General features: G+C 39.5%; 1 protein-coding gene across 18 annotated transcripts in view; it reads left to right on the top strand.

Moving 5' to 3' along the window:
* The window catches only part of REPS2 (RALBP1 associated Eps domain containing 2), a 222,107-nt gene that overhangs the window by 105,207 nt on the left and 99,446 nt on the right, over positions 1-17,454 (top strand). For all 18 annotated transcript variants that reach the window (XM_072743698.1, XM_025997515.2, XM_025997510.2 and 15 more), the window contains 4 exons: positions 425-563; positions 6,827-6,890; positions 9,911-10,053; positions 15,677-15,771. In XM_072743698.1, coding sequence (XP_072599799.1) covers positions 425-563; positions 6,827-6,890; positions 9,911-10,053; positions 15,677-15,771 — 441 coding nt within the window. The remainder of the gene's footprint in view (positions 1-424; positions 564-6,826; positions 6,891-9,910; positions 10,054-15,676; positions 15,772-17,454) is intronic.

Genomic DNA, 17,454 nt, shown 5'->3' on the forward strand with positions numbered 1-17,454 from the left:
TTTGGGGTGCCTGGGTGGCTCAGTCGGTTGTGTTCAATTCTCAGGTCATGATCTCAGGCTTGTGAGATCGAGTCCTGAGTCAGGCTCTGCACTGGGTGTGGAGCCTGCTTAAGGTTTTCTTGCTCCCTCTCCCTCTGTGCCCCTCCCCTCACTTATACTCTCTCTCTCTCTCAAAAATAAAATGTTTAAAAAGAGGGATCATCCTTTTTACTCTTCATGCTCAGTCCTATTAACAACTTTGAGGTATATAAAAAAATTATAAAGCATGATGTCTGCCCTGCAAGAAGTTTATGTTCTAATGATGCTCTAGTTACAAGGTGTTTAAATATATTCTCTTGAGGAAAAAAATAAGTATAATGTATGATAGCTTTTACTGATGTTTAATATTTCTACTTCTGAGCCTTTGCTTTTTTTATTTTGAAAGTCCTTTTCCGTGGAGAGAGAACCGCATGACAACAGCAGTAATTACCCAGATGAACCCTGGAGGATAACAGAAGAACAGCGCGAGTACTATGTCAATCAGTTCCGATCCCTTCAACCTGACCCAAGTTCCTTCATTTCAGGTAACTAAGTCTGATGGATGAAGACATGGGTCCCAGATCATTGTCTCACACAGATAACAGTACATATCTTAAGAAATAGTTCACGCAAAATGAATATGACAACATTCTGTGATTTTGATTTGTTTTCCTCTGAGATTGAAGTTCTTATCAACTATATACCATGCAGAAAAATACTTGGCAATGACATTTAGAAAATTATGTTTCAGTTTTAAAGGTTTAAAATGGGAATTTGGGGGAACCTGGTCTAGATCTGTGCCTTTTTAGCTGGAACAGTTCTTGAAATGGTAGACTATGGCAGGAAGATGACCTCTTTAATTGCTTATTCATATTAGAGCAAAGATGTAGTGTAACCTTCTAAAGATTTAGCGTCACAAGTCTCTTTATATTATGTATGCTTTCCAAGTCCAAATTCATGCTTGTTTTCTTTGGCTCAAGTCTTTCTCCTCTGGATTTTCTGAGAGAAATTAAAATATGGGAGGAAAATTGGCCAGCAGTTTTATATCCACATGTCTGTTCTTCGGGTTGTCTTCAAAATATGTATTCCTATTGAGTTCTCATGTAAAATTCAAACTGAGACAAATTGATTTAATTCCTGTGTGCCTACATTTTCCTGGGCTGAAGACTAAACAGTAAATTGTAGAGTCTGGAAGAAAAATTCATAAAACTTTCTTTTTGTATTTCAATTTTGAAGAATAACAATATGCCCTCAATAATTGTAACCTGACATATTGAATGTGGACTAATTTTCTCTGGAGAAATATGGTGTGTAATTGAAATATACTTGTATAAATTCAGACATCATTTTCTAATTGGTGGTAATAGCTTTATTGAAAGCAGAATATTGTAGATACAACAAATTAATGTTGACAACAGGACTTAAAAAAAGCAGAAACCCAGATTGATCTTACCCACTGCTTAAATGAGTTTCCTTTTTTATTTTGTTTAAAAAGGATTTTATTTATTTGAGAGAGAGCGCATGAGAGAGAACATGAGTGTGGGGAGGCAGAGGGAGAGGGAGGAGCAGGCTCCCTGCTCAGCTCCCAGGACCCTGGGATCATGACCAGAGCCAAAGGCAGGCACTTAGCTGACTTGAGTCACCCAGGTGCCCCTTAAGTGAGTTTCTTCACAGTATATGCGTATAATTAGACAAATACAAATGGGTAGCTGTTAGGAGTGGCTTTATTTTAACTTTTTTATTTTACAGAATTTCTAGATACAACTAGAGTGCCTAGTATAATGAACCCCTGTGCACCTATTACACAGCACCTGTGATTTTATTTTTGTTTGTAACCTCTCTCAGCCCAGATGATTTTGAAGCAGTTAATCAGATATTTCATTGGAAAATATTTCAGGTTGTATCTTGATTGATAAGAAAAACCTCTTTTAAAAACATAACCACAATTCATTGGCACACGTGAAAGCAATACAAAACATGTTTCCTTAATATCATCAATTCTTTGTTGTTGAGATTTCCCTGATTGCCTCACAAATGCCTATTAAAAACAGTTCAGTCTGCTTAAGGTCAAGAGGGGTTCATATATTTGCAATTAGGTGATATCTCTTTAAAAAAATCTTTTTTTGGAATATTAATATACCATAATATACACCTCTGTAAAGTATACAGTTCAGTGGTTTTAGTGTATTTACAGAGTATATTTACAATCTGAATTTAGAACACTTTCAGTACCCTCTAACCACCTATTATTAGCCATTATTCCCCGTTTCTGCTCTTTCTGCCTCCCAGCCCTACATAATGACTAAACCACTTTTTCTCTCTAAAAGTTCACCTATTTTGGGCTTTTCTTACAAGTGAAATCATATAACATGTGGTCTTTTTTGTGTCTGACTTCTTTCACTTAGCATAATATTTTTAAAGTTTATCCAGGTTGTACTGTGCACTAGATGCTCATTGCTTTTTATGGTTGAATAATTTCCATTGTATGGATATGCTATGTTTTATTTATTCATCAATTGATGGGCACTTGATTTGGGTTGTTTCTACTTTTTGGCTATTAAGAATAATGCTGCTATGAACATTTGTGAGCACATTTTTGTATGGATGTATGTTTTTATTTCTCTTAAATATATACCTAGGAGAGGAATCGCTGAATCATATGGTAACTCTCTCTGTTCAGTCATTTGAAACAGACTGTTTTTGCACGGTGGCTGCATTATTTTTCATTGCTACCAACAACATATGAGGGTTCCAGTTACTCCACATCCTTGCCAACGCTTATTATCTGTCTTTTGCTTATAGCTGTCCTAGTGATGCCAGATGGGCCAGGGTCCCGAGAGGAAGGGCCTCAGGCCCTTTGCTTTGAGCGTTCTTGGCTTTGTGTGAGAAAGAATTCAAGAGCCAGCTGTTTAAAGAAAGGAACAAAAATTTAGTATGTATAGCAGTGAGAAAGGAGCTACTTCACAGACAAAATAGTGGTCTTCTCCCAGGTGAGGAAGAGGACCCTCCTTAGCCTCTAAGAAAGGGTTTTATAAGTCTTAAAAATTAGCTAACCTTAGGGAGAGGCTTACTCCTTAACTTTGAGTTTATCGTTTACATTGGGTGGTTAGTTTTTCCATTGTTTTAGGATTGTGAAATTACCCACAGGGAGCAATTTTAAGAATGTCTGGCCTTTGTGGCTTTTACTGCCAGAGGGAGTGGGGTCTTGTGTCTTGTGACTCTTTCTATTACCTACTGACTTTTAGGTTAAGGGTCAGTCTAAAACCAGAATGGTTTTACTTTGGTCAGCTTGTCTCCTGAGTCTCCCTTCCTTCCTACTTCACTAGTGAGTGTGAAGTAGTATCTCTTTGTGGTTATGATTAGCATTTTCCAGATGAAAAATGAAATTCAACATCTTTTCATGTTCTTATTGACCATTTGTATATCTTCTTTGGACCAATGTCTATTCAGATCTTTTGCTATTTTAAATAAATACTGAATGGTAAGAGTTCCTTGTATACAGGCATACCTTGGAGATATTGAAGGTTTGGTTCAGATGACTGCAATAAAGTGGATATTGCAATAAAGCAAGTCAAATGAATTTTTTGATTTCCCAGTATATGTATAAGTTATATTTACACTATCCTGTATCTGTTAAGCGTGCAATAGTATTATATCTTAAAATGCTGTACATATTTTAATTAAAAATAATTTATTACTAAAATCTACTAATTTTCATGTGAGCTTTCAGTAAGTTGTAATCACTGATCATAGATTACCATAACAAATACAATAAAAATGAAAAAGTGTGAAATATTGCAAGAATTATCAAAATGTGATACAGAGACACAAAGTGAGCAAATGCTTTTGGAAAAATGGTACCAATAAACTTGCTCAACACAGAGATGCCACAAACCTTCAATTTGTAAAAAATGCAGTATTTGCCAACTGCAGTAAAGTGAAGTATAATAAAACGAGGTATGCCTGTATTCTAGATACATGTCCCTTAGCACATACTTGATTTGGAAATATTTTTTTGGCTTGTCTTTTTATTTTCCTAACGGTGTCTTTGGAGTACATAAGTTTTTAGTTTTGATTGTGCTTTTTGGTGCTATAAGAGATCATTGCCGAATCCAAGGTCATGAAAATTTGTGTCAGTATTTTCCTCTAAGAAGGTATCTATATTACAGTTTTATCTCTTATATTTAGGTCTTTGATCCATTTTGAGTTAATTTTTGTGTACGATATCAGTAGGTGTTCAAATTCTTTCGCACGTGAATATCCAGTTGTCCCAGCACCACTGATCTTGGGGTTGTGAGTTGGAGTCCTACATTTGGGGTACAGTTTATTTTTAAAAAGGGGGGCAATTTCATCTATTTCTGTGAACTGTCACAACTCTACCCATTTTTATTTACATTTATTATTTTTTAAATTAAGTTTTAAAAAAGATTTTATTTATTCATGAGAGAGAGAGAGAGACAGAGAGAGAGAGAGAAAGAGAGAGAGAGAGAGGGGCAGAGGGAGAAACAGGCTTTGTGCAGGGAGCCTGATGTGGGACTCGATCTGGGGTCTCCAGGATCACACCCCGGGTTGAAGGTGGCGCTAAACCGCCGGGCCACCGGGGCTGCCCTTTTTTTATTTTATTTTTAAAAGATTTTATTTATTTATTTATGAGAGACACACAGAGAGAGAGAGAGAGAGAGAGAGAGAGAGAGAGAGGCACAGACACAGGCAGAAGCAGGCTCGATGCAGGGAGCCAGACATGGGATTTGATCCTGGGTCTCCAGGATCACACCCTGGGCCGAGGGCGATGCTAAACTGCTGAGCCACCTGGGCTGCTCTTCTACCCATTTTTATATTGTGTTACCAGTCTTTATTTTTAAAAGATCTATATATATTCAATGTGTTAACATTTATCACTAATATATCAATGCTTATGTATAGCTGTTTTTTATTGGGCTGAGAGACTCCTTGTAATAAAAAGTCTGAATCCACATTTTGATATTTGATTGCTGACAGCTTTTTAAAGCCTCACCTTTCCCTCATTTGCCACATGTGAAGCTTCCCAGCAGGTCTGAAAAGCTGAAGAGAGCAAGGAAAGGAAGCTGGCTTGGGGTCTCTAGGTTGGCTGAGATTAGGGCTGGGTTGAGGGTTCCAGCTCACTGGTTAAATGACTTGTCAGCACCAAAGGAGGGAGGGCTTTCTCATCAGCTTCTTTCTCTGGAAGGCGGCAGCCAGGGCATGACTGAACTTGTTAGTTGTTGGCTTCTGGATGGGCCCTACCTAATCTCCTATGGACACCATGGCAAAACAATCTCTCTACTGTCTGAAGGCCAGGCCGAGTCTCTGGCTTGGGTTTGGGCCTAGTGTGATTTGAAGAAAGGATATCAAGGGGGAAAAGAAGAATGAGTTGAGGGGAGAATGTCTTTATATCTATAAAATAGCTGGTAAATAGGCTTTTAAGACATTTCTGATAAATGTTTGACAAGGTGTCTGCCCCGATGGCCAACAGTCCTATGACAGCAATATTTCCAGGATGCTTTTGGGGAGAAAGCTCATTGGTTAATAGGGCACTTTGCCTTTGATCCTTAATAATCTATCAAAGGAAAATACATCTGCTTTAGGGTCCACTATAATTCCTTGTCTTAAGGCCAGTTAGAAGACTTGTGATTGCCAAGGAAAGACTTTTGACTTTATCAGTTTAGAGCTTGAGGCTTTTTTTAAAAATTTTTTTTATTTATTTATGATAGTCACACGGAGAGAGAGGCAGAGACACAGGCAGAGGGAGAAGCAGGCTCCATGCACCGAGAGCCCAATGTGGGACTCGATCCAGGGTCTCCAGCATCACACGCTGGGCCAAAGGCAGGCGCTAAACCGCTGCACCACCCAGGGATCCCAGAGCTTGCGGCTTTGATTTGACTGTTCTTTGTGTTAGAATTGAGGCCTTTGAAGTTTGAAATTGGTCTGAGAGCTGAAGCCATAAATATTTAAGTCTGAATAAGGATCAGTCTAACATTTTAAGTACAGTTGGGACTTTGAGCTATATAACGTGTAAAATGGAATGATTACCTGATTTTGATTGATATTGGTAAATTTGTGGTGAATAAAGAAAGTAGCAAGAGGTTCCTGGATAAGTTTCTCAAAGAGCCACCAAGAGATCTTAAATTTCACCAAACTCTTTACAAAGATATCTGTTTTGTCTCTGTGTGATAAGATTAATAGTATTAATTTTCTTGTTTTTGCTCTGTTTTTCTACCATGACTATATTTTACTTTCTCACCCTCTCATTAAAAGTGCTTGACAAGGGGCACCTGGGTGGCTCAGTCAGTTAAGTGCCTGCCTTTGGCTCAGGTCATGATCCCAGGGTCCTGAGAGCCTTGCATTGGGCCCCTTACTTAGCAGGGAGCCTACTTCTCCCTCTCCCTCTGCCTGCTGCTTCCCCTGCTTGTGGTTTCTCTGTGTCAAATAAACAAAATCTTTAAAAAAAAAAAAAGTGCTTGACAGATTTTTACTTTAATAATTTTGAAATTTGTCTTTTAGTAAACTTTTATAGATTTTTGGAAAAATGAAGGAATTAATTTATATGACTCATATATCATAAGTGTTATGTCATTACTTCTTTTGCCCTGTTATAATTTATATATTCTTGTAAGAACTATTCATATGTTGATTTTAGCCATATGATTAATAGTTGCTTTGATGAATAAATGTTACATTTGTTGTTATATGGTAGGGATTCTGAATGAAAAAATGGCAATTCACTTATATATATAAAAGCTGCTGTAGATAAGTAATTAATGATTTATTTAAACAATGGCTCTCTTGGCAGGTTCTGTAGCCAAGAATTTTTTCACCAAATCAAAGCTTTCCATTCCAGAACTCTCCTACATATGGTAAGTATAATTAATGCCATATAGTATCATATTGTCATAACATACCCATCCCTTAGACTTACATTTTGGAAGTCTTATCTTTTGAAATTAAAAATTATGTATTTATTTTAGAGAGCATGAATGGGGGAAGGGGCAGAGGGAGAGGGAAATATCTCAAGCAGGCTCTCTGCTGAGCACAGAGGCCCATGCAGGGCTCGATCCCACAATCCTGAGATCATGACCTGAGCTAAAATCAAGAGTTGGACACTTAACTGACTGAGTCACTCAGACATCCCTTGAAATTTTTTTTTAACAGACTAAGAGAGTGACTAGAACTTAACATTTTCGTTGCTCTGAAGATTAAATAAGTTATTACATGAAAAGCACAGTGCTCAGTGTCTGGTGCATACTATGCACTGTAACTGTTAGCTGTTATTTAAAAATTAATTTCCCAATTATTATCCTCCTCTAGATCCCTTTCCTGTCTAAACAACTGTGGGGGCATATGAGCATTTCCATCTTGTGAATTTTATTTTCAGATATTTCTACTTGATATAATGCAGGTAACCAGAGAATCTTGAAAAGCTCTTTAAATATTTTATGAGGCCAGGTGAATAGAAGGTCCACAAATGTTTTGGAATTAAGTCAAATTTGACTATTTTAGCTGCCTCTGAGCTTCCTAAATTTGGCTGGTGTTTATGAGCTGGGCCTTAGTTGAAACTTGCAGCTGTGGTGCGTACTGCGTCTTGCTGTTGTGCCAGCTGCAGCCCAGGCTCCAGAAGGGCTGTACCAGGATGGTCCAGGTGGCTGATATACAGTTATGAGAACACTTGGTGCCTCTGTAAACTCCTGACTGTGTGTGGGCTCTCCTCCCCAAGTCTTGGGTGGGAGACCACGCTGCTGTAAATACATAATTAAAATATTGGAATATTTATTTAAGACTTTTTTCATGAGGATTTACAAAAATTGTGGTAGGATTTAACATTGCTTGTCATGTTTTGTGCATTTTATTGGAAAACTATTCCAGTAACACTTGTGCGTGCCAGTGTATCTAGGATTCTGAGCTGGGTTTAGGTTCTCCAGCAATATATTCTAGGATAGTTTTTTTTTTTCTACAACAAGATTTTTTTTTAATAAATTAATTTTTATTGGTGTTCAATTTACCAACATACAGAATAACACCCAGTGCTCATCCCGTCAAGTGCCCCCCTCAGTGCCCGTCACCCATTCACCCTCACCCCCCTCCCTCCTCCCCTTCCACTACCCCTAGTTCGTTTCCCAGAGTTAGGAGTCTTTATGTTCTGTCTCCCTTCCTGATATTTCCCACACATTTCTTCTCCCTTCCCTTATATTCCCTTTCACTATTACTTATATTCCCCAAATGAATGAGAACATACACTGTTTGTCCTTCTCTGATTGACTTACTTCACTCAGCATAATACCCTCCAGTTCCATCCACGTTGAAGCAAATGGTGGGTATTTGTCATTTCTAATGGCTGAGTAATATTCCATCTACAGCAAGCTTTGTATTAGATTTTAAACCTAGGGAAAAAAAGAAACTATTATTTTGAGAAGAATACACTCTGGGCAGAATTCCCAGTCTTAACATTATTGGCACGAGGCTTCCTATCTTTACGTTGAGACATATCCATGAAAGCTGAATGATACTCTCTTCATCCAGCATTTGAAACAGTTCCCTGACTCCTCACCCTGGGGAACTAGTTGCTTCTATAGGGCTGGTGCATTTTAAATATTTGATGGGAGGAAATGTGAATGGTGACTGGGTGGCGGGCACTGAGGGGGGCACTGGATGGGATGAGCACTGGGTGTTACTCTGTATGTTGGCAAATTGAACACCAATAAAAAATAAATTTATTATTAAAAAATAAATATTTGATGGGAGGAAATGTGAATGGTCCAAAGGAAAGTTAGGGAGCTTACCTTCTATATTTCTTCTTTGAAATAGTGATACCTTTCTAGCACAATTTTATGTCCTATGTCTTTATTTGTCCCAGCACAAGTATATTGTCTCTATACACCTAAGAGACTGCTTGAGCTTATGGTGTCTTGGTTACTTTGGCAAATAGGTTTCTTTTGTGCTGAGTAAATAGGTCTGTGCCTTTCAGTGGGAAACATTGATTGAAGCAAAGATAGGCCTTTTCAAGACTCTTCCTTTCTTCCTTTGTGTCTTATCTGGTTCCAGCCTTCCCAAGTTGCTAGTTTTATCCGAAAACATAATTCAACCAGTATTTATTGAACTTACTTGTATTTTCCCAGGAGGGAATTCTCAAGCAAATTTTTGATAGAACATTTATGTGACTTAAAAAGTTCAAGATTCTTCCTTAAAGCTGAAAAATGAAGTACTAATTTATGAGCTTGGGTAACTGTATTATGCCTGGGACAAGTGTAAAAAGATTGAGGCCCGCCCTTCCTCTGACTATTGTGAGCACCATTTCTGGAGCTTTCCATACCACCCATTTACCAAATGACTGTCGACTAACTGGAATTCTGAGCCTTATTTTCCTTTTTGTGCTATAGTTTCTTGTCTTGTGTACTCAGTGTTATGAAACAGACCTGCCAGAGAACCTGAAGAATGTAAAGTTTTGTTTACAAAGTGCTACTGGTACTAGCACTGTTGATCAACATTTGTCCTCTAAGTGCCCCCTGAGATTTCATAGGCATTTGGAGACTTTGCAGGGCCACCACCAGAGAGCCTGGGAGTTGTATTTGCTTATTTTTTTAAAAAAATATTTATTTATTTATTTGAGGGGTGAGGTGAGAGAGAGAGAGAGGCACATGCACAGGAGCAGGGTGGGAGAGAGGAGAGGGAGAGGAAGAGAGAGAATCTTAAGCAGACTCCATGCTAAGCATGGAACCTGCCATGGGTCCCTATCTCACGACCTTGAGATCACTACCTGAGCTGAAACCAAGAGTGGGATGCTTAATGGACTGTGCCACTCAGGTGCCCCCGTGTTTGCATATTTGAGGCTGAGTAACTTTTCCAAGCCCCATGTTAGGTGCTTGTGACATGTTATATTTAGGGAACTTAGTGATGCTGACTGCGATGGAGCCCTGACCCTGCCTGAATTCTGTGCTGCGTTTCATCTCATTGTGGCTCGGAAAAACGGCTACCCACTGCCTGAAGGCCTGCCTCCGACTCTGCAGCCAGAGTACCTGCAAGCAGGTAAGGCCTCATCAAAGTCCTAAACCTTTGACATTTTCCATCCAGGCCTTATAAGAACTTTTTGTGCACTGAGGTGGTATCCACGTACTTTGTGGAGTCCTTTGTATTTAAAGTATTTTAACTGATATTAGACTTATATCTTATAATATGAATAATAGGATTGATGTGGGTAAGTATGAGTCATCTGTTATTTCCATTCTGTTGTTCTCTGGATGAATTTGAACTAGTCACTTACCCTTTCCTAAAAATTGTGGAGTAGGCAAGTACTGAACCTCCTAGCTGATAGAGAATGAAGAGGAAGATCTCCTGTAGAGCCAGTGCTGACTTGGTGTCTTTAGTACATCCTAGTGTCCCCAGATGGCCTGGGGCAATGGAATAGAATGGAACTCTTATACCTAATGAGGAAGTTAAAATAATTACATGTCATGAAATGTGCTGTGATCTTAATGTACCCTTGATAAATTTTTACATCCGTATACATCTATGTAACTGTAATCAGATAATGATATAGAACATTCTGGCACACCACAAGGTTGGAATAGAACTCTTTGTCTTTCTCCTTGTAATAAAGCTATTACCCCCAAACCCTTTCAATAAGAAAGAGTCATGGTATCTAACATTTGTATCAGTTCTTTTGGAAGACTGGAAATCTCTTGCCCTTTTCTTTTTTCTTCTTGCCCTTTTCATAGGCAGTGGGCACTGATACGATTTCTATTACTTAGAGAAGTATAGCTTCCATTGACAGCTAGTGCTGTCAACCTTCCTAACTTTTTAGGGAAGGTCTCTTAAAAGCATGAGAACTAGTCATGGATGATTATTGGCAAGAAGGAGCAATGTCTAAAGAAACTGGATAGTTGTTAACAGAGTATGAATTTTGTGGTTAGATCTGGAAAGGGCCCTAGTTTATCTTACCTTATCCCCTCATAACAACATTAGATTCAAAGTGGCCAGTGACTTATCTAGGTCAGTCTTGGGGTCTCTCTGACTCTTAAATAAAAAGTCTATCATTTTCTGTATTTGGTAGTCAGCAGGCCAAAGCTCAACCAAAGGGAAGAGACCAAGTATGTGGCCGGGGCCAGTGGTAGGTAAACATGTTGAGGGAAGAGTGACCCATTCTGAGATCTTCCCCAAATGCCTCCATAGAAAGTATGAAGGGGGTGGGGGGTGTTCAGAGAATAGAGGCTCCTCCTTATTTCAGAGCTTAGACTTTGCTAATAGCAGCTGCTTTCTGACTGCAGCAGGATGTAACTTCAGCCTGCTATACCCTTCCTTCCAGGCTGGGGGACCCTCATAGGTCCCCAGGCACCAGTTTGCAGTTGGGCAGCATGACAAAGTGCTCTATTTCCACTTTCATCTCTATCTCTCCATTTTTAAAAAAGATTTTATTTATTTATTTATGAGAGACACAGAGAGAGAGGCAAAGACACAGGCAGAGGGAGAAGCAGGCTCCATGCAGGGAGCCCGATGTGGGACTCGATCCCAGGACTCCAGGATCACTCCCTGGGCCGAAGGCAGGCGCTAAACCTCTGAGCCACCCAGGCATCCCCTCTCCATCTTTTTTTCTCTTTTTTTCTCTCTGTTTCTCCTGGATTGAGGCAAAGAAGTGCTAACATTCTTGGGGCTTTCTTGACAAGGGCAGAGCTTTCATAACTAAGGCAGTATCGGATCATCCAGGAGCCCATTCTCCTGGAAGCAGGGCCACATGGGGGCTTTGTCTCTCTCTAATGGGGATGAACAGCTGACCAGAGGACCAAGGTCTGGTCCAGGGCTATTTAGTTATATTTAATATCATCACTGTTTGCTTTTGTGAGCCCTGGGGAGAGTCCTGGGTCAGCTTATCTCCCATGCCCACACTTAGTTTTCTGTTTTTCAGTCTTGATTAATGGTGGTGTTACATTGTTCTGATGCCCTATGGCCATGGAACCAGTCATGGATGTCATGACTCCTTGTTTGAGAAGTCACTTTGTAGGTATCCAGGTATTTCATGGATTGTTTGAAAAGCCACTGGTAAAATTTTTAAAAATCTGAAAGCCTTGTGTAAGAAGTGTGTAAACAGAAGACAAGTAGCCTCTTTTGATTCCTTTACTGCTACAAATGGCTGCTTTTGCCTTGATAATGCAGTAAGGGCGAGTCTGTAAAACAGAGTGCCAGTTAAGAGGCATCTTTCTTTCCTTTGGAAGAAGTCCCTTGTTTGTTCCTGATCTTTTGTGGAGGCTGTTAGCATGTATTTATACCAAAACAACTGAAGAATCCATCATATACCCTTTATTTATTTTTTAAATATTTTATTTATTTATTCATGAGAGACACAGAGAGAGAGAGAGAGAGAGAGAGGCAGAGACACAGGCAGAGGGAGAAGCAGGCTCCATGCAGTGAGCCTGATGTGGGACTCAATCCTGGGTCTCCAGGATCATGCCCTGGGCTGAAGGCAGCACTAAACCGCTGAGCCACCCGGGCTGCCCTCATATACCCTTTAATTAAACAGAAACTGTACATGATTTCCAGAGCTTGTGGGATTAATCTTAAATAATAATTATATAGTTCTAATGAAAAATGAGAGATCTCATAAAACCCCATCAAACTCAGTGATGGCATATTTTAGGCAAACCCTGGAGGTTGAACAGTTAACTTTTTAATGCTTTATCACACATGTTTATTTTTTAAAATTTTTAAAAGAAATTTTTATTTATTTATTCATCAGAGACACACACAGAGAGAAGCAGAGACACAGGCAGAGGGAGAAGCAGGCTCCATGCAGGGAGCCTGACGCGGAACTCGATCACGGGTCTCTAGGATCATGCCCTGGACTGAAGGTGGCGTTAAACCACTGAGCCACCCGGGCTGCCCACGCATGTTTATTTTTGTATATAGCTCAAGAAAATGGCTAGAATTAGAAACGACAAATACCCACCATTTGCTTTGACGTGGATGGAACTGGAGGGTATTATGCTGAGTGAAATAAGTCAATCGGAGAAGGACAAACATTATATGGTCTCATTCATTTGGGGAACATACAAAATAGTGAAAGGGAATAAAGGGGAAAGGAGAAAAAATGAGTGGAAATATCAGAAAGGGAGACAGAACATGAAAGACTCCTAACTCTGGGAAACGAACTAGGGGTGGTGGAAAGGGACGTGGGCGGGGGGTGGGGGTGACTGGGTGACGGGCACTGAGGTGGTCACTTGACGGGATGAGCACTGGGTGTTATTCTATATGTTTGCAAATTGAACGCCAGTAAAAAATAAATTTATAAAAAGAAAATGACTAGAACTGTCTAGGTTTTCTCTGTGACTTTTAGACTTTGCAAAATATGAGTGATTCTGTTCATTTTGGGGGTTCATTTTTATGGTATCCCACTTGATTTTTTTAAAAGCTTAGCTTCTTGTTGCAACTTTTTTCCTGATTTACATTCAGTCTTTAAAAAATAATCTAATCCAGTTTTCAGTGAGATTGGTGAAGAGTATAAATTCGGTTGATATTATTATGCATTAACAATTATACAAGCTTGTTTTCAATAAAATAACAAAACAGATGGTCATATCTGATTTTCCCCCTAACAGTGAAAATAAGAGGATATAGTTGGGAGGAAAAGTTGGATTATTTGGTAGCTTAACCATGGGCCTTTGATATTTTCTTGCCTAGGTGACTGAGTAGATACTGGTATAGATTTTTACTGTAGAATTTGTTAAAAATAATTTGTGAGCACTGTGTTATTCTCTGTGGTCAGAATGCTGTATAGAAGAGCATTCCTACCATCATGGAACTTGCTGGCAGTTAGAGGATGGATGTTAAATAAACTCGTGTACTTGTAATTGGAGGTGGTGGTAGGTGCTGTGGAGGAGAAGCACAACTGCAGCAAGTGTGTGCATGACCTTGGGGAAGGCCTTCTTAAGTATTTGAGCTGAAATATGAAGGATGAGCTAAGGGCTATGTAGGTGAAGAAGGAGGAAGAGTAGGCTCTGGGCAGAGAGGGCAGCAGGTATGCTGCAGAGGCCCTAGGAGGGGACTTGGAGTATGGGAGGCACGGAAAGTGCAGGCCACAGTGGCTAGAATATTAGAGACTAGAGCTGGAGGGGCTGGGGATAAAGCTGAAGAGGAAGGTAGGGAACAAATCATGGGCCATGCCGTTGATTAGTTTTAAGCAGGGAAGTGCCACAATCAGATTTGCTGTTGGAAATAATTATGCTGGTTGCTGATTGGAGAGCAGGTTTTGAGGAGCAAGGGTGCAAACTGGAAGACCAGGTAATGGCAGCAGTCCAGTCAGAACCACAGGAGGCTGGCTCTAGAGAGAGGACAGTGGAGTTGGAGAGATGGGGCCAGTCGAGAGAGAGATTTAGGAGTTAATGACAGCACTTGTCGATTTGGAAAGTGTTGGCTTTCTGTGTAGCAAGGCTCTCTGTTGATCAGGCTTAAGTCATGTAATCCTAGTCAAATCACTGGTAAACTAAAAACTAATCTTACCTTGGTTCAACCTGCTTATGTGGTTGGATTGTGGAATGGTATTTGGAAAGGTGTCTTGCTGAGTTTTTACCAAGGAAATGAGACTACCTGGTATAGTTGGAAAAATCGCCAGGGCTCGCAGTTTGCCCTTCCCAGTATCGGGGAATTGAGACCGCGGGAAGCAGGCCACCAGAGAAAGTGCTTGTATTCAACTGCATGTGGTAGCTGCTAGTCAGAGACCAGTACTGTGCTGCTTGGAGAAGTTGGCATTTCAAATTCTGGTGGGAGTGGGATGGTGAGAAACAGTTAAAAATAATGCCAATCCATTTTTAACATTTGATTAAAAAAACTGTTTAAACATGGCATTGAAATTTTGATTTCTTAATAGCTGGTCTTGACAAATTTGTAGCTTTTAGTTGTCTGCCGTGATCTGCTTTTTCCTCCTTGGGGTGTTGACCAATTTTCTGGTTGTTGAGACATTTCTTAATTACTTTGAGGTAAAGTAGTGAAACAGAACCTGCTTCTCAGAAATGGTGTGTTGAATATTAGTTTACCAAGTAGCATAATCCACGCAGCTACCCAGCTAACATAACAGCCTCTGTCACTGTTGTTAGAAGACACCCATAATGTGATTCCCTTGTTGTAAATCAGCAAGAACTTGTGCTCTTATTTTTTGTTATTTCTGCTAACCAAAAGAAAAGAGTAGTTTATAAAGTTTTCTTGGGTACCTTTCATGATAATATCTTGTCTGTTTCCAACAATAGCTAAAATGAAGTATTTCCTTAGGTTAATGCTTATAGCGTTAAAACTATCACCGGTTACTGCCACTTAAAAATTATGCTAGTAGCATAATAGTAGTTCATGATAGTGAAGGTTATTACTACTGTGTTACAACTTAAATGCTGATGGTTCAAGTCCCTGGTCTTTCATTTACCAGCTGTAGGACCTTGTGTAAGTTGCTTAACTTCCCTGCTCCTCAGTTTCATCACATGTAAAATGAGGATGATAAAATAGGTTGCATATGTAAAGAACTCAAGACATTACCTCCACGTGATTACTGTCATCAGCTATCAGTGCTAGCTGATTTTGTTGTTATATTTCATAAGCACAGAAAAGCTGATAGAAAACCATGCCTGCTGTGAATATGGTAATATTCTTATGTATTCTTTTTGTTTTTTCTTAGCCTTTCCTAAGCCCAAGCGGGAGTGCACGCTATTTGATTCTTACTCTGAGTCAATGCCTGCGAACCAGCAGCCCCGTGATTTGAATAGAATGGAGGTAAAAGATCTTCATATATTAATGAATCATAAATGTGTGTGGAATTAAAATCCATTAGCCTGTGTTCTTTACAGGCTGGAAAATCCACTTTCATAACATTTTCTTTTCATGTTGAGTACTTATGTTGAGGCTCAGCCTTTCAAATCTAGACACCAGATATAGCTATAATTACTTTTTTTTCCTTTTCTTCCTAGAACTAGATTTAGTGAAATAAGCATAGTAGTGTCTTGACCTTCTAGGGGTGAAATGTAGGTATAGACAAAAGAAGCCAGAAAAATGCTAGCCAAGTTGTTTATTTTAACCAAGCTTTAATTTTAGAGTAAAAATAGTAAAGTATTTTTAGTAGCTGAGTAGGAACAAAGTCTAATGGACCAGAACAGTTTTAAGAGGAAGTTTGAGAACTATGTAAGAGGATCCCAAATCACGTTCAAAGCTGCCTTCTCCCTTAGGGCTTTTAGTGTTTGGACCAAATGAAGACTAATTTGGATTATCCCCCAGAGAAAACTGTAGAATTCCTTCAGTGTTGGGCCACTGATGTAAGGGCCTAGCCACATGCTTAGTGGTCCATAGGTATGCGTCAATAAATAGGAGTCATTATGGTTATTGTTTTTTTAATTTATTCATGACAGACACACACACACACACACACACATACACACACACACACACACAGCGGGGGGTGTGCAGAGACACAGGTAGAGGGAGAAGCAGGCCCCATGCAAGGAACCCGACGCGGGACTCGAGGTCTCCAGGATCACACCCCGGGCCAAAGGTGGTGCTAAACCACTGGGCCACTGGGGCTGCCCATAATGGTTATTAATATCATTACAATCTTCATAATCATCATCACTGTTATGATTGCTGTTGCTGTGATGACAACTTATGATGTTTGCTATTCCCATCCTAAAAAAAAGTCTGGAAATGTGTAATAAATGGAGGTTTATTCATAGGCTGCTGTTACAGTCCTCTGACCCTGCTTAAAACTGTCGCAAGATGATGGAAGTCAGAGGCAGGATACAGGGCCATTTCTTTAATTTCTTGCAAATGTATGTGATTATTTTTTTCCACAGTTACTCTCAAGCATACAGTCTGTGTTGCAATGACCTCCTCTGTTCTGTGATGGAATCAGCCTGCTTCTGCAGTGCTCCCTCTGATCACACCTCTCTTCACCTCTGTGCTACTCTTTCTTTGAGTCATAGCTTCTGTTATTTTCCTCAATAGATTTCTACTCACGGGAAATAAGTATACAGTAACATCAGGAGGAGTGATAGATGTGTATTTGAGTTTTAGGTGTTTAATTTTTTTTTGAAATATGAGTATGATGGAGAAGCAGATAAAATAATCAGCCACTTTTCATGGTCCTCTTTATACTCTGGGGCTGCTGGAAGTGTCTGGAGACTTATGCAGTTGCCCTGTTTTTGTTTGTTTCTTTGTTTGCTATGGGTCCCCCTACTTGTATAATGTTATGAGGTTGTTAGGTGATTAAAAAAATGTCATAAATTCCTATTCTTTCTAGATAAATGTTACATTTCAACTTGCCACGGTATCAGATGGTCTTTGCCCTTCCAACAGAAACAAATAATGCTGTGTTTTACAGACATTAGTTACTGGCTTGTGCTGCTTTCCCCCATGTAGTCATCTATCATCTGTCTAAAAGAAAAGGAGCAAATATATAGTTGTAAA

The sequence above is a fragment of the Vulpes vulpes genome, chromosome X, assembly GCF_048418805.1.
Source record: "Vulpes vulpes isolate BD-2025 chromosome X, VulVul3, whole genome shotgun sequence".
NCBI classification, from domain to species: domain Eukaryota; kingdom Metazoa; phylum Chordata; class Mammalia; order Carnivora; family Canidae; genus Vulpes; species Vulpes vulpes.